At 40.4% G+C, this 22,553-nt stretch overlaps 1 protein-coding gene across 1 annotated transcript in view; it reads left to right on the top strand.

The window, feature by feature from the left end:
- neurl1ab (neuralized E3 ubiquitin protein ligase 1Ab) overlaps window positions 1–22,553 on the top strand; it is a 33,651-nt gene that overhangs the window by 3,675 nt on the left and 7,423 nt on the right. The window contains exons 2-4 of the mRNA XM_031307242.2: window positions 2,866–3,107; window positions 4,967–5,288; window positions 21,175–21,891. Of these exons, the coding sequence (XP_031163102.1) occupies window positions 2,866–3,107; window positions 4,967–5,288; window positions 21,175–21,891 (1,281 nt within the window). The remainder of the gene's footprint in view (window positions 1–2,865; window positions 3,108–4,966; window positions 5,289–21,174; window positions 21,892–22,553) is intronic.

The following is a 22,553-nucleotide window of genomic DNA, read 5'->3' as shown; positions in this document are numbered from 1 at the left end:
TCCTGACAGTGTTGATTGATTTGTCTCCAGGGTACATTATAAACACTGTGACCCTCCAAGGTCACTCAAAGAGAAGCGAGAATAGCTGTCAGCAGTGGCTCATATACTTCTCTCACGGACAAACACAAGTAGCTCCACACAGTCTTCCAAATTTAGGTGTGAAAATACAAGCAGTTTTCAAGTATGAAGAAGTGTTAATTAGTTCTGAATTATTTATTTGGCTTCCAGTCTTGGCACAAAGGCTGGATTTTATTAGCCTGGAAATCCAGACCCAAATCCGAAAGATTAAGGATCTGGCAATTAGTAATGAAAATGGCCCAACTCGAGGTGCGGCACCAAGCATGCATTTGAAAATCTCACTGCACGCAATTGGATAACACTACGACCAATCGGCAATCCGGTCAGCAAAACAGCAAAAACGTCCTTTTTGCAAAAGAACAATTCGAGCGCCGTCTTCTGTTCCTCTTTTAGATAAAAAGCCAAGTCTAACTCGTTCATTGTAGCGGCCAAAGCCGTTTAAAAAAACTGGTGTTCATCCGTAGCTATCTTACAATGTTTACTAATGACTTTGACGTTGCAGCGTTGTCATCATCTGTTTAGCTCGCCTCTGGCCCGCCTATATCAGATACACCGATGTGATTGGTGCAGCTTGGCTACAAGGGCATAGTTAATGAGCATCATTACTGAATGACAGAGTGACTCGCTGAGCAAATTCAAATTGTGCTCTCGCAAGAACTCTGGATTTCCAGGGTAGGATTTTATGGTATTTTAAGACCTTTAAATGTCTTTGTAGAGAGGACTTAAGTATTGTAGTACAGAAATCTGTATCAAATCACTTGATGAGATTATATTTGTACATGTTATCAATCAACTCTGAATAATTCTGCCTTATTTAATGAGAACCCAGTGTCTGTGAGAAGATGCCACAACACAACTGTGGTACCACAAATGGGGAGAATTGGTCTTAAAGCAGCCATATTATGCTCATTTTCAGGTTCATAATTGTATTTTAAGGTTGTATCAGAATAGGTTTACATGGTTTAATTTTCAAAAAACACCATATGTTTGTTGTACTGCACCGCTCTCTCTCACTGCTGCAGATCCTCTTTTCACCTGGTCTCTGTTTTAGCTACAGAGTGAGACCTCTTTTCTTCTTCTTCTTCTGTACTATCTTTGATTGCACTGCACATGCCCAGTAGCTCAGATGTAGATCATGTCAGCTAGCTAGCTCCATAGACAGTAAAAGAAAGGCTGTTTCTACAACTTTGGTCAGTTACAAGGCAGGATTAGCTGGGAGACTTCTAAATGAGGGCGCACATGTAAGTAGTTCTTTGTAGATTATGGTGAACTTGTGTGTGTTGTAGCAGTGCTTTGCTACTGAGAACGAGGTAGCATGCTAGCGTTAGCATGCTAGCGTTAGCATTAGCGTTAGCATGCTAACGCTACGAGCTAATGGTTGCGGTTAGCCTGCTTGTTTCGGCTTGTGACGTCACAAGCCGTGCCGATTTTGAACAGCTCACCCAGAGACTGAAGGCAGGACACATTCAGAAACCGTATCTCACTCTAAACAGCATGGATGGATTTTTTTCAAAGTTTGTATGTGTGTGGAAGCACCAGATACACAACATAACACCCCAAATCCCAGAAAAAGTGATTTTTTCATAATATGGGCACTTTAATAAAGGGAGTGAGTGTGAAATCATGACGACATTGAGCAAAGTCTTTATCAGTCTAAAAACAAAAACGACAGATGAGATTTGAAAAAAAAAGATGTTTTGCTTTATTATGAGGTTACGGTAAGTGGGAGCAGTCATGATTCACGTATGTTCACATGGGAATAAATTACAAAACTCTGCTGCATATTATGAGTCAGATGTTCTCCTTTGGGTCTGCTTTTATTCTGCTACTTCCTCTGACCAGCAAAACACAATAAATGTCACTAAATCTCATTTAGCTGCAGTCATTTTCTTTTCTTTTTTTTCATTCTGATGAGGCAGTGTCTGACTCTCAGGTGTACATATTGTGATTGATATGTGCTCATTAAAACATGAGCCACAGCTGGAAATAACTTGTAACAGCCATGCATCGCTATTTTAAGAGTAACTTGGAATATACTGTATCAGCCAAACGAACATATACACATCAAGAACTTATATAAGATCCCAAAGCTTGCTTTCTGTTGCACTAATTCAGCTGTGAGAGATAATTTTAGAGAACCTTACATGTTAGCTAATCATTTTTGTTTTCTTTATCCTCCTTCTCATGCTCCATTTCCTCCCTTCTACCGATTATTGTACAAATGTGTTCCAGCACAGTGAGAAACAAACTGTTACATTAAAATTTGGCAACTTGTAGAATAGCAGAAAGTGATAGGTGTTACAGGAAATTACCATTCACTGAAATAAGAGCATTTTGTATGTGCACGGCTTCATTGTTCTCCTTAATTACGTAACCAAGAGAGCAATTCTGTCCTTGTGTTTTGTTTCTATCCAAGGACATTTTTGCATGTAATTTAACTTGCGCGTTGTTCTTTCATGTCAACAGTACAGTAGGTGTGTGGTTGCACTGTGCTACCTTGAGAAGCTGAAAATAGAGCCCAAGTATGAGATTATTTTAATACATTTTTACTTAATTGGATGTTAAAGGAGCAGGTGAGATATGTGAGAGGAAATTGCATGTGACAGCAAGTCACAACCTGAGTCCACCTCACGTTGTCAGTATTTAAAGTGAAGCCTGTGGTGGTTAAAACTAATCTAATATTCTAATCCAATAACTGTACTCTGCCCCAAGAAGAAATTCAGTAATGCATTTTCTTCTCCCCACCCGTGGACTAAATTAAGCAACAACTTTTCCTTCTTCACATAGATTCTCTGAACGGACCATTTCCTGCCACATCTCAGCGATGCCACCACAAGCCCAAGCGCTGCCTTCCCATCCAGCCGTGTAGAAGTTTGTCCTCCTACCCTCTGCTCTTCCACCCCAGCACCAAGGGCTCGCAGATCGTCATGGACATATCCCAAAGGACCGTCAAGAGGCAGGCCAGCTTCTGTAACGCCATCACCTTTAGCAACAGACCAACCGCTGTGTATGAGCAAGTACGGCTGAAGGTAAAAATACGCTAGCTGTCCTAGTTGTATATTATAGTTCATTACACGGCTTGGTTGAATACTTTATTCTGATTGGTCAATCACGGCATTCTGTGGTCTGCTATTTCTGTGTAACAGACCATTGCTAAGTATAACAGACCATTGGACGGAGTTTTGATCATAGACTGTGGCGCACCATTTTTTAATCAATAAAATCTTTATTAAATCAATATTTGTGCTCATACGGCGCTCATACCGCTGATCAGCAGATTACAAAAGGGAGAGAAGGTGGGGGATAAGAGGTTTGCTATTGGCAACAATGCAAACAGAGCATTAGTTAGCTCCATGGTTAGCTCACTCACTGGGGCGATATGTCTTCCGCTGGAGCGGTTCTCATCAGCGGTAAAGTTAACCGTCCAGACCAGGACGCAGGCATCATCAGTCGGCAACCTCTGTATGAGTAGATGTGTAATAAGCCATGTAATAAGCTGTGTAATAAGCTGTGTAATAAGCAGGATAATGTAGAGCCAGCCGGTCATTATTGCTAGTTGAACCCCTTTAGCCTGATTCAAGACCTGCATCACCCTGTCGAGGTTCTAACTCACAATAATGACTATTAATGGCTCGCTCTACATTATACCTTACATATGCTCATTCTGATCATGTTTTGAGAATAGAGTAGTAAAATGACAACAGGAGGTCAAATGAAAGATCCCAGCATCCTTAACTATAAGTAAAATCAATAGATTTCTGTGTGGGGCATCGATGGAAACTATTGTGACATGATGCAAAACACAAATGTAGGAAGTATTCATAATATAGACTAGTGCAATGGCTATGACACCTCAGAAAATGAAAAATAAACATAACTCATGTTTAAGACCTGTTCTTTAACATTTTCAACATGAAAGCTGTGGTTTGTAACAGTAGATTGTTTCCTCTTCCTTGTTTTGACATTTCACTAGTAAAAACAAACATCACAATTGAGCATGTGAGAGTTGCAAATGTATCTGCAATAAGCAACAATAATTTGTGAAAAATGACGCTGCATCCATTTGGGACCTACGTGTGAAACGAGGCCGAAGATTACAGCACCACCAACACTAGTCATTCCGATGGCTTCCATCATTTCCTATAAAACACATTACGTTACAAAACCATACAGTGCAGAAAAGTCTTGTATACTACCAAGATACTGCACTATGAACATTAGTACATACTATATTTTATAATGGTAGTATGTACAGTAGAGTATTGAAAAATGAAGACACTAATTGTGACTGTGATGAAAAGTCCTTTCTCTCTCATTCTTTTTATGTTTGTACTTTTATTCTCTCTCTTAATCCCCCTTTTTTGCTCTCCTGTTTTGATTTTCTTTCTTTTCTCTCTCTCTCTCTCTCTCTCTCTCGCTCTTGTGTGGGCCAAAGCAGCAGCAGCTTAGAACAAGTTTCCACTTCACCTATCAGGCCATCTATGTCTCGAAAGTGAGAGAGCAGGGCAAGCATTGCCATGTGAGGAATACTGTTATCTGGCACGGTAAATGCAGTAAATAGAGGTTCAAAATAAGACAAAAATCGTTTGCAGGTGATAACCATACCAAGGTAACTCGTCTTAGTTTTAGCCATGCTAAAATCACAGCTTGATGCTATGGATGTTGGTGGCAATGTTGGAAAATAAGCTAATGAACATGGTAATTATTAGTTACACCTGCTAAACACAATGTAGTTATACCCGCTAAATATTAGCATGTTAGCATTGTCATTACGGACATATTAGCATGCTGATATTAGCTTATACTCAAGTTCACACAACTATGATGAAAGTAAATGTAAAGACCTTAAGTTGAATATGTTCATGAATTAAAATTATGTACTCTCCAGATCACTAAAAAGCAGTGCTGCTGGAGCGGTGCTCTGCGTCTTGGTTTTACATCCAAAGACCCATCGAGGATCAACCCAGACACCTTGCCGAAGTACGCCTGCCCCGACCTGGTCTCCCAGAGTGGCTTCTGGGCAAAAGCCCTGCCAGAGGAGCTCTCCAATGAGGGAAACGTCATCTCCTTCTGGGTGGACAAGAAGGGCCGAGTGTTTTACCGCATCAACGACTCCAGCCCAATGCTGTTCTTCAGCGGGGTACGTGTCTCTGAGCCTGTGTGGGCTCTCATAGACGTCTACGGCCTCACCAGGGGGATCCAGCTGCTAGGTGAGTCATCATTCAGAACCAGGTCTTTTCCGAGAAATGATGACTCTGTTTGAATTGTGAACTTAGCAAGAGTAATGGCTTTTTTCCTTCTTTTTAAAAAAAAATCTTTTTGGACTAAGAGCTTTTTAGCCATGCTAGCGCCAGTCTCTAGTGATGGCAATGTCGATCGGTCGGTGGGTCAGTCAGTCTGTCCAGACTGAAATATCTCAAAGACTTTGATGGATTTCCATGTAATTTGGTGGGCCTACAGACATTCATGGTGCCCAGAGAATGAACCCTAATGACTTGATTTGTCCAATACTTTGGTTTATGCCCAAATATCTGTAAAACTACATTCCCATCATCCTCAGCTGTACTTTGTGTTAAGTGAATAATATACTAAGCTAAGATGGTAAACATGGTAAATAATATACTGCTAAACATCAGCATGATAGTATGCTGACATTGGCACTGCTGTGCCTATAGCCTCGTAGACCTCACAGAGTTTTGTTACTATAATGCTTCAAGACTGGAAACCATTCTGCATGTGATGTTTTTTCCAGTGTGAGTGGTTAAAAGGTGATGTTACATACAGCTGCTCTACTTTTCCCACACCGACCAAATAGCTCAGTGGAAAAAGATGGTGGGAGATTAGGTAGATTGTATAGTTACCATGGTTGTTAGTATCAAAGATATTTCCCTAAAGGAGTAATTTCAAAATGTCTGAAAACTATTCTAACAAGTTTTCCATGCTGTTTAAAGGTTTAAAGAGTCATTACAGCAAAGAAATTACAGGTACTCCACAATCATTAACAGCAGTTTTCACCCCACTGAATCATCTGAAGTATGTTTGGATTGTAAATTGAGATGCATTTATGAAACACATCATGCGTCAAAAACAGCTGTCTCTAATTTTTGAAAACGATACAAAACTATGCAAAATTGATAAATAGGAATCCTTGTGCACACATCAGTACTTATTTATAACCATTTCCAAGAATTACACTGCCTCTCTCCAAAGAATAGAGCCTGTCAGCACCGTTAATAAAAATAGAAGAGGCTCTGATATTGTGTAGATAGTGCCATTTAACCTCATTTCTCCCGGTGTGGTTGACAGCGAGAAGCGTGCTATCTCGTTATGGGCTGTTTGGTATCCAGCACCAGAGTGCCACTATCTGGGGTTCACTGGCCTCGTGGTGCTGAACAGCACACAGCTCTTGTCAAAGTGTGTTGGTCATCCCAAGAGGACAGACAAAGAGGAAGGATGATGTCAGGTGTCTGGGGTATGTTTCGAATTCAGTCAACCCGAACACAGATTCATGTTTAAATGAGAGGCCTGTTCACCAAACGGTATGGTATGATAACAGATTTTTTCAATTTTACAATTAAAATGAAGATGTCCCACAACGTGTAGTCGTAGTTCATGTAATTTGTGCCTGTGAATGAGGCCTGCAGCCCTAAATCCCACTGTTTCTACTCTAATCGATCACCTTTATCCCCACATTGATGGCTTAAACCGAAAATCCTTGGCCCTCAGTCAGCTGAAGTATCACTTGGCTATCAGCTTTCCTCTATAGCCTGAGAGTGTCACTACTGGAGAGCATGGTATACCTCAAAGGCCTGGTATTGTCTCAGCAGTTGGCTGCAGTTCAGCAAACACTTAGTCTCTGAAATATGGGCGGACATATCAAAGTCTGGTGTTGTGAACTGGCACATATTTTCCTTTAACAGAAGGGTGCATTTTGATTCTTAATGATGCTTACACTTGGGTCTGAAATGAATGCTACACCAGCTGATAAATTGAGCCAAATTTCACCTGTTGTGGGCTTGGTATCACACAATCTGTCAAGGTAGGAGTTACGGATCTGCTGCAGTTGTTTTTCTTTTACAAGAGACAAATGGAGCGTGGAGCTGTGAATAAGCTCTTTGAAGTGTGGAGAAGGACTTGGTTAGGTGACCTTGATTTGGCTTTTGAGATAAATGTACAAGCCAGTAAAAATATGAAAGAAAATAAGTTGTGATAAACCTGTTGACTTAAGTGATATGGATTACTGTGTCAGTAAGATAATGTGTTTTAAGAGATTTAGGTTTATCAAAGGTGCTCTCCAGCAGTTGTACACATGGGGATCAGTTTACATGTCACTAAGAGTCCTACTCAGTCTGTGAGACTTTTTAAAAGAGTACACCACCGATTTAGCATTAGCATTGCACCCCTATAACGTTGTTGTTGTTGTTGTTGTTGTTGTTGTTGTTGTTTATTAAAGTTGAGTCTTCAGACCCAGCCGACGCTGATTCAAATGACATCACTTGAGGCAATATATCAGATTTCACGCAGCTCCCTCTAGAGCCACAAGATGGGTTTTGCAACCTTTTCCACACATGCAGTGGTACTCCCCAAGACCCCTAAACAGACCTAGAGTTGCCCTTTAAAGATTGAGAAAATAACGTTGATGATGTCATCAGGGTTATCTCAAGTTGTGCTTGATATTTCAAATTTGGCATTAAAGGCTGCTTTACAAGCTGGAGATGTGGGGTTTAACATATATAGGCATTTACCATAAAGGGAGGGTTCTAATGAAAGACTATATTCATTATGGAAATTGTAGGATTGAAAGTTTCTGGAGTTTGATCCGTAGGGACTAAAAGTCAGGATATCATATCTGTTGCTTCGATTTTGAGTTTTTTTTTTTGGATCTGTCTCTTTTGAGTCCCCCAACTTTATGCAAGAGCTAAATCTTACTCTTTAAGTCTATGTTAAGAAAATACATACAATGACTATGTACAATGACTATATATATATATATATGTATGAGTAGTGATAACAGATCTTCGCTTCCACAAAACATTTAACCATTATTTCTCTAAGCTAAAGCATTCTTGTGTTGTGACCTCATTCCCCAGCTGACATCAGCCGTCAGCTTAGACCAATCAGCCTCACAAGCTCTTATTTTAAGACCCATGTAGTAAGCATAACTGTATCTGATCACATCCTTTCTTCGAATAGCTTCCTCACCTTTAATATTTTATGGACTAATTATGAAAGTGTCCCCGCTCACATGTCAGCACACATAAGTGTCACATTTTTCCTGCGAGCTGCCACCTGAGTTTAAACGTCTACTAAAGACAGTGTTACAGGCACAATTCTTTATTGCTATTCTGATCAAATGTTTTGGTGGTTTGATTGTTTTGCTTCATCTTATGGTTTCTGTGATCCTACCTGAGGTGATTATTTCTATAAAACCAGAGCATCTAATATCCATTTTGAAGATAAAGTTGCAACCATTGTTTTCCTAATTAAGTTTTTTTAAAGATGTTTTTCATTCAGTAGCAATGACCTACTATGAAAGTGATCCATTTTAGCAGGGCTACAGTCAAAAGTGTGTTGTTGTTTTTAGCCTGTGGATAATCTGCATCAAACACTGTTGTGTCTGTTTAATCCTTTACAACCTTAAGGAATTCAACAAAGCTGCTATCCATTGCTGCCTTTTCACTTCTCTAAATGCAGCCTGCTGCCAAAAGACCTGATGGCAGGTCTTATACTGATGTTTAAGGATCTTTTCAGGAGCAGTGTTTTATCTCTAGGCTTTTATCAAGGGAGTGCAGTTCAGTAGCTAGCCACCCATGCATCGAGTCAAAGGTGATCCTGAGATCAGTGAGACAGCTTGAAAGCTGAGATGGTGTTGCGTAAGAGAGGAAGCTAAATGAATCTGCTGAAATCAAACTGAGCCTCAGGGGTTGTCCAGACCAACAATGCTGCCCATGCAATTTAAGAAAGATCTGTTACATCATCACACTTGTCCTACTCACGCAGCGCCAAGTGCCTTGCTTGAATTTTGTACACAATGGGCTGTGCTATGCTGAGACGCATTAGCCCTTAGAGGAACTGACAAAAGGTTTCCTCGCTTATATAATATGTCTCAAGCAACATAACTGTTTTCAAAGCTGTCAGCTATATTTTCACAAATGTCTCTATTTGCTATATTTCTCTGAGCAGTATTATAAGGCTTAAGGCCAGGCTTAAGATACAACTTTGTGAAACAAAAACAGCAGTTCCAAACAGATATATTTTAAAATGTAAAGTTTAAAAGATGTTTTCTTTTTTTGTTGTCAACTTTTAAGCATTTGATTTTTATTAAGGTTGTTGTAGAACCTCCAGAAATCAGGTCACAAATAACTTGCAAGTGTTTTTAGTTTCATTTCCCAGAAGCAGACACATATGGGAATACTATACCTTTCTGCAGTCAAAAAAGTAATGGCGCTGTCTTTACACATGTATGGCTGCAGTCTTAACAGAATGTGTTTGTTTATGGGACGACTCCCAAGAGACCACACAGCCTCCACCGTTTTGTACAGGTATGATGGATTCCTTCCAAGTTAGATAAGCCGAGCGAGTCAAAGGCATCTTTTGATGGATGCAAGATGCTCTACTGGGGGTTTGTTTACTAGAGGTAGATGAGTCACTTAATCACTGACAGACTGGTAGTGATCCGTGAGACCGGCGTCAGCTAACATCATCTGCAACCTGTCGTTAAAGAAGAATCCAAAATGGCTGCCAGACTGTCAAGACGCTGCATACATCTTAGGTGATTAAAAGGAGGGTGTTGACATCAATCATGTCTGTACATGACATTGCAATGCATTAGGCCTGTAGAGCATAATGGTGGTGAAAACCTTGTGCTGTATGCTCCCCTTATGCTTACTAACATCCTGACAGACATCACCTCGAGGGTCAGAGGGAGCAGCTTTGAAAGAGAGACCTGGTGTTTTTTTTATACAGTTTGCATAGATGTAGATTTTCCGCCAGGTTAGTGGCTCCATGGATGGGACTGTCATTATGTTGGATTATATTAACAAAAGTAGGATGGATTTCCATGAAATTTTGCACAGCCATTTATGGTCTCCAGAGGATGAATCTGAAAGACGTTGGTGCTCTGCTGCCATTCCTTCTCGTGCCACCAGCAGGTCAAAGTTTTTACTTATTCTGTGAAATATCTCAACATCTATTCAATTAGATGCATCAAATTTTGAAGACATTCATGGGTCCCAGATTATGACTTTGGTGATCCCCTGACTTTTATTTATAGTGCCACTTAATGTGGTTTTGTGTGAAATGACTTGACAAATGATAATGATAATTTTTTTTTGAATGACTAATCAATTAATTGACTTGTTTCAGCTCTAACCGGCATGTTAGCGCTGTCATTGTGAGAATGTTAGCATGCTGACGTTTTGCTCAAAGCACCACTGTGCCTAGGCACAGCCTCACAATGCAGCTGGCATGACTGTACACTATTGTAGTTTTAAATTCATTAGTGTACATTTGCAATGTTTTGTCTGAACCCGTTTTAAACTCTTGTTAGCTCATGTGAACCAAATCATGTTATTTGAATTGAAATGGAAACTGTCTTTTAGCCGTTAAAGATCGCTGCACCTTTAGCTCATACCTGTTTTGTCAACAGATAAAGAGATTGCGTGTAAATGCTGAAAAGATCTGCTGTACAAACATGTTGAGTTGTCTGAACCTGATTGTGCTGTACTTTCCTTTCTTTGTGTCTATTTCTGTCTGTGTTCACTCAGTGTGCCTAACGCTCACTTGCTACAGATCTCACTTATTGTTTCACTTGTCAACATAGATTATGTTGAGTTTCACAGTGTTTTTTATTTGTGGATGAAATGGTTTATATATAGAGAGGTCAGATAGGTGCAACTTGACACAAGTGGCCAGAAATACAGCGTATGGGTCAGCCTGTTGAAAATGCAGGTAAAAATGGTTCAGTATCATAGGTGAAGAACAATATAAATGATAAATATATGTAAAAATTTAAAATCAATGTTACAGTATCAACTTTTATATTGTTTATTACACTGTAGAGGTGTGGTCCACAGGCCTTTAAAAGAGAGCAGAGCTAAACTATTTTGTTAATTTTGATTGATGGGTCTGATTACCCTGAAGTACTGCAAATGAGCGTTGTACTAATACGTTCAATTTCTGGTCTGCTGCTTACAGCCAAATCCTCCACAAACAACAAACTGGAAATTCAGCATGGTAATAACAATATGCAAAGTCATCTGTCAAAAGTCAGCTTCCAGCCAAAGGCAAACAGCAGACAACGAAAGGCAAAGAGTGATGCTAAATGTCTCCATATTATAAACATTTAGTAATTTCCTTGAGCTGAATTCTTTTGGCAGAATTAGACTAAAATCATGAATCATACTACAGCCTGTCACTCTTTTTTCTCTTTTGCTCTCTCTTTATGCTGATCACACCAATAAATCATATGAAAAGTGATCCCTTTTTTCAAGGGACTGGACATTTAAACCTGATTATAGTCGCATTAAGATTTTGCAAGACTACGGACCCTGTCCCAAGTTCTCCTCTTTTGGAAGTTACTGAAGCCTGCAACTTATGTTCAGCTCATGAGACCCATTTGGCCCATGTTGATACCTTTTTTGGGTAAAAATCGTAACGCTGTGGTAACCTTGTTCATTTTTAAGTAGGTACATCGTCCCGCTTAGCTTTCCAACCATGTTTGATGCTGAAGCTGTAACTATGCCCCTCGGCATTCAGCCAATCATAAGTCCCCAGTACCTTTCCGTGGGCATCATTAACATAGCTTTACATGATAAATCTAACCAATTTTGTATCTATACTACTTTGTACTTTCACTTTTCACAATTCTGGAAAAATAAGTGTGTCTTCTACAATGCAGTATTATAGTTGCAATGTTTTTATCGCTAAATGTGTTTTTAAATTTGTAATTGCTGGTAGTAGTTCCCCTTGATTGGCATCTGCAGCTGCACACTATATCCTGATAATAGAGATAAATAAATATAGTGCATGAGTCACCTTTTTTGTATACCAACTGTCAAAACAATGTACTAAAAGAATAAGAGTGTAGTATTTAAAGATGGTGTTGAATTTGGATGCAGATAACATAACCTAAATTCCAGGGCAAAGGCACGTTAGCATAGTCCCTTGGTTATTACTTTTATTTCTAGACAAAGCTGCAACATGAACACCTATTTTAAAGATAGAAAGATAAACACATTGTGGAGGCAGGACTTCAGGCAGGGAGCTGAACAAGGATTATGGATATGTAGTATGGCCAACAAAATAGAAGAGAAGAAGATTTTTATCGCAAAATTTGAAACATTAACAATAACCGATGATAGCAGTTCACCTAGCCCAAGATAATAAGCCGTCTTAATCTGCAGTACATTGGCTGTAATCAGCAAAAGAAACACACTGGATAAAGGCAACCATGGTAACAGTTCCTCTGAGGCTGATGTGAGTCAAGAGCAAAGTGCCAAGAAATGACTTGAAAAATAGAGAATAAATAGGAGATTCACAGACTCAGTGAAAATGGTCTTTTCCCATGGCATTTTCTTTAGCATGTGGGCTAAAAGAAACAAACTAAAGCCAGCATACAAAGCACATGCTGGTTTTTGGGTAGATCATGGCAACTTGTGATTGGGTAAATGCTGAAGGGTCTGAAGAGATCTACCATGCTGTTTGCAATGTTTTTGGATTTTCCCTTTATTTCTCCTCTGGATCGTTATTAAAGAGGTGATAGAATGATTATATAGGGTATTTCACACTGTTCCTTAAGGTCTCCTAATAGGATATGTAACATTGGTTGGGCTGAAAATGGCCCAGGTGCTATTCTATGGGTCTGTGAATACTAGGGCTGTCCCAAACGATTATTTTTTAAATGATTAATCTAGCGATTATTTTTTCGATTAGTCGACTAATCTAACGATTAATTTTTTGATTAATCTGCCAATAAATTTTTCAATTATCGATTATTTTCCCATTGCTCAATTGTTAACAATTTACACAAAACAAATTTCAATAAGGTTCAAATCTCTATTTATTAAAATTGTTTAACACTGCACTGTTCAAGTAAAATGAATTTGTAGTTCAACCTGAAGCCAGATGTAGGCTATCAATCCAACAACAAAATAAAGTCACTTTCAGGAGGAATACAAAAATAAAAACTTAAAGTAAACAGAGCAAGTGCAAAAAGAGTAGCCTGTATTTGCTTTTTTAACAGTAGGTAAAATAATGAATAAGCTCTTGTTTAACATCCAAGCTCTTCTCCCTTTAATTTAACTTTAATTATTTGTATCTAAAGGCTGTTGTATGGAGGAGAAGTTGTACAGTTTTTTTTTTGTCTTGTTCCAGTGATTGGCACATCTGGGTGATGGCGTTGGATATGCATGTTAGATGTATTTTCACTCACATACCCAACAACTGCTGAACAACGCCGACACAGTCCTCAGTATTATCCACCCCTCTCTCGCATGTACTACTGTAACTGACCCAAAGACCCAAAGAATTCGAGGCAGGGACGGCACCAGGCGGGAGGGCATGAGACAAGAGTGCATGACACGGGAGGCTCCAGGCAGCAGCCATACAGTCTCGAAGTTTTCCCAAATTTGCGATCTTAAAGAGACCGGCGGGTCCGGTCTAAGGCGGGGCTACAGATTAGGTGTCCCTAGAACCCGCGTATCTAACAATAGTCCCGCATTACATTAGTTCCGCATTACATTAATTAATTTGCACGCAAGTTTTATTTATTTATTTTATTTAGTGACGCGTCGACGCAAATTATTTGTGTCGACGCATTTACGTAATCGATGACGTCGACTACATCGACGAATCGTCCCAGCCCTAGTGAATACCCTGTGAATATGGCCCTATTTGGAACGACAGCTTTTCTTCCAAATATGATATGCTCATGAATATTTAGATGAGCTGTGCGCTGATTGATTGAGCGAAGCACATACACATACATTGGAGATGAGACAGTAGGTCTCATATTTCAGACACTGCAATGTTACACATTGTTTGTCTGCTATTTCGTTATTAAATTCACTTCTGAGACTTTTTTATGCAAGAAATCTACTATATAAAGCTCAAATATGGGCCATTTTACGAAAATTGATGGCTAATTGCAAATTTGGTAAGACTTCAGGAGCTCCACACAGTCTGACGAGAAAGCGGCAGCCTGCTGGGCTCCATACCCAAGGCAAAGTCACCGTTTCTGGGTTACTGGACTACCGGGGCTCGAAGTTCCGCAGAGCTGGTCGGCTGCCAGCTGCCGGCATAACTATTGTATATTTACTAGTGCTGTCAGTTAAACGCGTTATTAACGGCGTTAACGCAAACCCATTTTAACAGCGTCAATTTTTTTATCGCGAGATTAACGTTCTTTTTGGCATAGCAAACTTTGTAGTTTTTTTCACATGCTGTTGCAGCAACTAGTAAAGTTAGAAAAACTACAACACCACACCGGATCTAGCTAAACCGGAAACAAAACAACAGGCACGCCGCACACACTTGTTTTGGCTTGCGAGCTGGCAAAAGAGTAGTAAGCTAACGTTGCGTTTTGAGTAGATGGCGAGCGCGAGATGCCGAAATGGATGCCAATAAGATTCTGAATGGAAAGTTTACTTTTAAAAAGTTGACAATTGACAAGACCAATTGTGTGTTTTGTCGTTGTGAACTGAGCTACCATCACGTCCAGTCTGAAATACCACTTGATGGCCAAGCACACAGCTGATGCAAATTCTCCGCCCCCTTGTCAAAGCCAGGCGACCTAAGCACAAAGCAAGCCGATCCACTTTTCCATGTTGATAAGAGCATTAAAATGAGAAAAAAATAATTGGACAAAAACAAATCTAGGGACATTTAGAATAGATAAAAATGTGCGATTAATTGCGAGTTAACTATGACATTAATGCGATTAATCGTGATTAAATATTTTAATCGTTTGACAGCACTAATATTTACAGTTTGAATTTCGTCACGGCATGTATATCACAGCTACCCTAAGGTCTTACAAAGCTAACACTTGTGTCCGATTTCAATTTAAGGATTTTTTGTGAATTTGAAGGGTCTCGTTAGGAGGAGCTGCTAGCTAGGCTATGTGTCCCATTCATACCTATGGGAAAAGATCGGTAAGATCTACACTTTCGGCATAACTATAGTATATTTACACTTTGAATTTCATCACGGCATGTATATCACAGCTACCCTAAGGTCTTACAAAGCTTAGCTAACACTTTTGTCTGATTTCAATTTAATGCATTTTTGTGAATTTCAGAGGTCTCATTAGGAGGAGCCAACTAGCTCTCATTGATAGAGCTCCATCCAGCTCACTCGCGGACAAGAGGCGTTTATTTCCCCGATCGTTTGTTTAAATAACTCAACACACATCCATTATAAGATTAACTGGAACCTGTGGTAAGAGAGTGTGGGCGTAACAAGCTCGCTGACCGCACACTCACTCACACACACCGGCCATTTAGCAGGAAGAGGGGTGGGAGAGAAGCGAGCTGCAGGCCCTGGAGCTCTGTCAGGGCAGCGGCGTTTAGTAGTCCAGTAACCCAGAAACGGTGACTTTGCGCGGGTATGGAGCACCGCGGGCTGCCAGCCGTGACGGAGCTCCATCTAGCTCACAGCGGGCCGGGGTCTGTGAAGGAGGACAGGCTGGGCGGCGAGGCAGCAACCCAGGCAGCACCGGCCGCTGAATTCCGACACACAGTCGGACAAAATTTGCAATTAGCCATCAATTTTCATAAAACGGCCCATATTTGACCTCTACATAGTTGATTTCTCGCATAAAAAAAGTCTCAGAAGTGAATTTAGTGATAAAATAGCAGATGAACAATGTATACAATTTCTGAGATCTGTGCGACCTATTCAGAAGACTACCTGATCTCAGATCAGTGGTGTAGCCTATGTAAATGTTGGGGCGTAACAAAGAGCCAAATAAGGTACAGCCAACTTGGTGGTTCGTTGAGATTTGCCCGTTTTCAGAGGCAGTTTCAAATTGTGAGATTTGCAGAGGAAAGAGGTGTCAATGGGATTTTGAGGTTCTATGTATGTCCTATTTACCCACCAAACTGTCGTTATTCAACTATGACAAGGTAAAATCGGTTTTGCATTCTATCACCCCTTTAAAACTAAAATACAGTTGTTCTGACAGTTGCTTACAATGAAAGAAAGGCCTGGTATGAACTAAAATACCATTTGACCCAATCTGCCAGCATGTACACATAGGGATTAGGGTCTATGTCTTTATGTGAGCTCTGTTTCAAGTGATCTCAGTGCTTAGAATTTATTTGATCTGTTGAACCAAAATAAATGCTGCTGGATGGGCTATTGTGCCTCAGCTGGTATTTAATCGACCCAGATGGAATCTAACAGATTTGCGGTGAAATCAAAATAGAAATCGTAATGAAGCCTGTCAGGTTTGGATCCTGGGAGCTAGATTGTACAGCGGGAAGCCTTCAGAGAAGAGGCTAATCACTTTCAGATGAGTCTAGTCCCAGTGAAGATGTGAATGTGTGTATTTAGTGTGCAAATGTGTCTATTTTTGCAGTTTTCATAGATGGTGTTTTGACCAAAACAGTGAGATAAATCTATAATTGGAGAAATGTGTTTGAGATCAGATTGAAACACCAAAGACACCTCATCAACCAGTGGCCACTCTGACACTTTGAAAATACTTAAGACAAGTCTTTGGTTAAAAGAAAAGATTTAAAGCAGGGCTGTTTTAAAGTGTTTTATGCATTTAGAGCCACTTTAGTTAAGCTTTTAAATGCATGGCCTTGGAAACACTGTTCCCTTGTGACAGCCCTAAAGTGCTAAGCGTCGTTTTCACTGCTGCCATTTGCCACCTTTCTTTCCACGATCACTGTCTAAAACTCAGAAACATCTGGCACTAAACCAGAGACTCGACTTGAGCTCTCAAAAACGCCACATATGTGGCTCCTATTGCACATGGCATCTCAGATACTCAAACTGTTGGGCTTCTCCCTGTGTATCGATTTCATAGCACTCTCTAGCCTTTTCGCCCTTCCTGCTTCACACTCATACTTGTGCCATTATCTTGAGTGGGATGCCACTCCTTAAAAGCTCATCAATGCAGATTTTCCCCTGGAGCCAGTTCTCTTTTTATTTCTTTGATAACCGGAAAGCCCTTCCCTCTCCTTTTTTAGGACAGACACACAGCCTCTCCCCCTGCAGCCTCCTTTCTCATGACCGATGACTTCACTCACTCATTCTAGACAGAGCCCTGGATAGGCCCCCTAGGCATGCATACTTAGGGCAAATCTCCAAACACACACACACACACACACACACACAGTACACACGCACACAATTGGTGCAGCTGACCTTGTATAGAGGTTACAGCTTCACTTAAGCCCCCAAAAGCCTCCTAATCCTGTTCCACCGGGCCAAGGAATCAACTGAACCCTTCCTCTTCTATTCAGTACCATGCCATTGTCTGACTGAGAGCTGTTCAACACTAAAAAAGGCATATCTAAAAATGTAATTGAATGATTTAGATCAAAAACTACTGTACTGCAATACATGCATGCCCCTCTAAAATGCATTTCAAGATGAGGTGGAGCCAGGCTGTTGGTAGGGTACTATCTTAAATGGCTTTTTAACTGCAATACGTCATTCTGGCATGTGTTCCCAGTGAAACAGGATGCCAGTTTTTCAGTTAGGCTATGTCCTGAACATCCTTGTTTGCATTGCGTTCACTTTCCAGGAACTGGTTTTTCCGGATTGCGTTAAGAGTTTCTGTCCCTGAAAGCTGCAACTTCTTTGAATAGATAAACCTAAAAAAACAAGTAGAGGGATTTTCTGCAGGTGTATGTTTTGGTCTGGGTGCGTTACTTCCACAAAGCCAAGAAATTCCTCCATAATGTCCGTGCAAGTTTCTGATTATTTTTTTTCTCACAGCTACAATGCTTAATAAAAAAATGCAAAGCCAAGCGGTCAGCCATTGACCCTGCCGAACTGTGTCAGTCTGTATGTGTTCCTCTATTTAATCAGAGCTTTCCTCCTGAGATTGAGTAGCTGTAGCTGTTTAAAGACAACTTAATTTTACTTGGACAATTTCAGCCATGCTCTTAATCACATTGGTATTGTTTTCGTGCCTGACAAAAAGTAATTTAGACTTGGCCTTGCTATTCAAAAGTTACAAGGATTTGAACTTTAAAATTGCAAAGTTGAATATAATTACCATTACTGTATGTTCATTGCATGCTATTGTAAAACCACTGGAGCATTGCCAAAATTAAGCTAAGCTGCGGTGAATTTTCTGTAAGGGGCCCATGGTAATTTTTATTAGAACAAAAGACAAGATTGCACCTGTCTTTTTATGAGTGACATTTTAATAAGTAAGTAAGTAAGTAAATAGTCTGAGAGACTTGGCTCAAGAGTAATAAAGCGTGTTTACACCCTAGTTACAAAAAGATTGTTCGCTGTTTGAACATCCCAAGTCAGTGTTTTTTTTTTGGCAGACTTATGCTACAGCTCCAGATGCAGTTCCCCTTCCCCCGTTATGGTCCAAATATGTTCATTTGAATACAATAAACTGGATATAATTTAATTATTAATGATATAAAGGTGGATGTTGTCACAGGTTTGTTTGTTTGATTAAGTTTACATTTGTACCATTTGGAATGGCAGAATCTGGGCATTTCAACCATTTAGCCATTATTTTAACAAATTAGCCATTTCCTCTAGCTATTTCAACCATGCTCAGATAACGGTTTCGACTTTTTGTGCTTACTTGCTAATAGTTTAATAGCTTTTATAATAGCGGACACTGTATCTCATTATATTCTCTTTTAAATAAAATTCCCATTTTTCCTATTAGTTGAGCTCACAATCTTTCCACGTACACCCTGGGGTACAGGTACCCTGGTTGGGTATCACTGTCATGAGTGATATAAAAAGTTTGGAAAGGTTAAACAGCACTGTGCTAGCCACGTCTCTGCTATGTGTGTGTGTGTGTGTGTTGGTTATGAGAGCAGTTCTTTACCCCTTGTCATGCAACCATGCTGTAAATGTTGGTGTACACACTTAAACACGTTTAATATTGCATATTGTGTTTCAAGCTAGGCAATTTCACTGTGTGACTCGATGCTTTTTATATTTGTCAGGTGTTTTATGTGTGAAATTATATCCCAGACTCCTTTGAGACCAAACCAAGGAAGAGATCATACATATTTATTTGTCTCACGTCTTTATCTTTCATTGTTTTGTCTTCTTTTATCTTTTGTATATCTTGCTTTTCCGCAACAGGTAGAAAGTCTCATTAAGTTGCTATTCTCCTCACAGCTTGTTTTGACTGCTGTGCCATTCTCAAAATCAGAAACTGTGAACTGCGAGAAGCCACAATTGCAAGAATAGAAATTATCTCTTGTAGCCCAAAGTCGGCTAACTTTGCCTTGAAGACGATAAGGCTGCTAATAATAAGAGCCTGATGCTTGGTTGTGGACACTCTTGACTGAGGAAGTAATTAAGTTCAAGCAGTTTATCAGTGGCTGGCCGGAGATGTGCTGTCTTTGTGTGATAACCAGGAGCTGGTGAGGTATGCCCTTTCTCTCAAGTGGCCAACCCACCCTATTTTTCATCCTCTCCTCCGTACTTTCCTGCTCCATCCACTTCCCATAGGGGAAGCCCAATATTGAGGCTAAGAGCCACACAACACAGCCATCCTGTTACTCATCCCTAAGCTTGTCCCTCCCCGCTCTCCTCAAATGTCCAATCAGGCTAATTTTAGCCCGTGTTGGAGGGCCGTGTTAAATTTGGCAGCGTGTCCCTAAGCGTGCCACAATGCAGATCCGTTTGAACCGGCTGTGTGCACTGAAAGACACACGCATCTTCTGTTTTGCAACAATGTTTCCATGTGGCTTCTATTTTACAGTGAGCAGAATTAGCATAGGAAGGGCTATTTGTGAGATAGACATGTAATGCAGTTTTTAGAATGCCTTTCCCTTTCAATGATCGGAAAAAAAGCTGCTTTTAGCATCGAGACATAACCTAAAATGTTACAGTGTTAACAGTGTACAGGCCGCTGTAGAATTGGATCTTTTTTTTTTGTTTTGTTTCTTTTTGCACTCTTGGTCCCATGGGAGGGTGTATGGGGAGGGAGAAGGGGAGTGCACCAATGTGGGACTATGTCCCGAGTTTGTTTGTATATGTATGTATGCTCATTTCTGTATATTGAAAACGCCTAAAAAAAAGTTATATATATATATATATATATATAAAAACGTGTACAGAGGTGGAATACAATACATCAAGACACTGCTGCAGAGACAGTTTGTTATGTAAACAGTGAGGACTCGTGGTGGCTCATTACAGCTATTTCACACCCACTGTATACTATACATACACATTTAAGTCCTTGACAAACACTGAAGATAAACTAGCTTCATTAAAGATTTTTAAAAAAATCCAATCTTTAGATTATAATGTCTGCATTTTCACACCTTAGGCTTTCAATTGTGATAAAATGTGAAAATAAGAAAGTAAGAAAAAAAAAAAAGTAAGTAAGTTTAAGTAAGAAAATGTGGCTTATTATCACAGGACTCTGATCTGAACACAGAATGTGAGGCTCAGACACAGCTAAGCGTTATTTCAGTTGCTTCATGTGCATCTCTTATCCTTCAACGTTACATAAAGCTGTTGCGTCTCTTATACTGTGATGTAGCCACTGGCCTGCAGCTACAGTATGCCCCCACTTAAAGTCCTGATGTGTTTCTAAGTATCTAAAACATTGACGTATTTATTCATATTGTTGAGCCTTAGTACAGAGAGTGCATTAGAATGAATACGTTATAAAGCAGAGAAGCTGCAGGGCACCATTTGTTTACAGTGACAGGTATGATTAATGAACAGTGCGCAGACAGTGAATGTTAATACTAAGTGGGTAGGTACATTAAATTTGGTTCTATGGGCACTTGGAAAGACAGTTAATTGAGATTGTTGTGACTGTATTAGTCACAGACATTGTGTTGGTTCAGACTGAATTTTTCTCTTCAAAACACCACAAACAAGTGATTATATAACATTCCTGTTTTTTCCCTACAGACAGCGAGATGGTCCCCCTGGACTGCCAGCGTCCTCGTTCTTTTACTGCTGCCCAGCGGGCCTCTATTCAGCGAAACAGTGATGACCCTCGCCTTTCCATCAGCCTGTGTGACCTGAGCCTGCAGCAGCAGGAGACACATCTGGAGGAAGATGATGAGGAACAGGAACGACTACAACGCTTAAGCTCCTCCTCCTGCCATGTGCCCCAAAACTCTCAAAACTCGCAGCAGTGCTCGCTGCTGCCCAGCCATTTGGACACCGATCTGCACTTCCACTCGGTGCACGGCGTCCATGTTACCGTGCTGGATAAGCACACTGTGGCGCGGCTGGATCACCGTGGTGACGAGAGGACCCTGGTGTTCACCAGTCGGCCGATGCGCTGCTCAGAGACTGTATTTGTGAAGGTTAAGGCAGGTGTCACACGGCCTGGGTCTCTCTCTTATGGTGTGACTTCATGTGACCCGGCCACCCTAAAGCCCAGTGACCTCCCGTCCAACCCAGAGTCTCTGGTTGACCGCAAGGAATTCTGGGCCGTGTGTCGGGTGGCGGTGCCACTCCACAGTGGAGATATCTTGGGCTTTGTGGTGAACGCAGAAGGGGAGGTCATGATGAGCCATAACGGCATCAGTGCAGGGATGCAGCTGTGTGTCGATAACTCCAGACCACTCTGGATGTTCTACAGTCTGCATGGCGCCATTACACAACTCAGGATTTTAGGTACGCTCACTTCACTAAAACTGTATGGAAACAGCCTAAAATAGCTTTATGATCTTAAATCACTTTGGGAATGCAAAACCATAAACCAGTATTTTTAAATGTCAACATTCAGGAAAAAGGGAACTGTTATTATTCCCCCAGAAACTAGTCCTTAAACATAATTGCTTACATTCATTCATTTCCAGTGCCTTCATATTCCTATTCATTGGCAGGTGGGATGTCTTGTTGCCATGTTCTTGGACTGTGGAGTAAACCCACAACTCTAAGCCAAAGAGCCAAACTAAGATTTTAGCCGTTTTGGTAGAAGCAAACAGAGGAAGTACCTACACAGATCAACAGTTTATTAGCATTAGTTTTAGCAATAATTTGAATATTAAATCAAATCATGGTTCAGTGTTCCATAGATATCTACATGATGTAATTTGTAACTTCCCTTTCAGAAGTTAATGCAGTCTGTGATCCTTGAATACCCATTCAGCCGAGTCATGAAATAGTTTCCCCACCTTTGCTGTCTGGGCTGCTCTGTGGCTTTTTATCAACTCATATATCTCTTGGACTCTACATTCTACCCTCTCACAGTTTGCATATGAATGTTAACTTTGTATGTTCAGTTGAACAGAATTCCTGTCAGCGCCATTTGATTCCAGCAGATTTCACAGAAG

The sequence above is a fragment of the Sander lucioperca genome, chromosome 15 (genome assembly GCF_008315115.2).
Source record: "Sander lucioperca isolate FBNREF2018 chromosome 15, SLUC_FBN_1.2, whole genome shotgun sequence".
Taxonomy (NCBI): domain Eukaryota; kingdom Metazoa; phylum Chordata; class Actinopteri; order Perciformes; family Percidae; genus Sander; species Sander lucioperca.
Note: the sequence above shows the minus strand (reverse complement) of the source record. Positions and strands in the feature narration are given on the sequence as shown.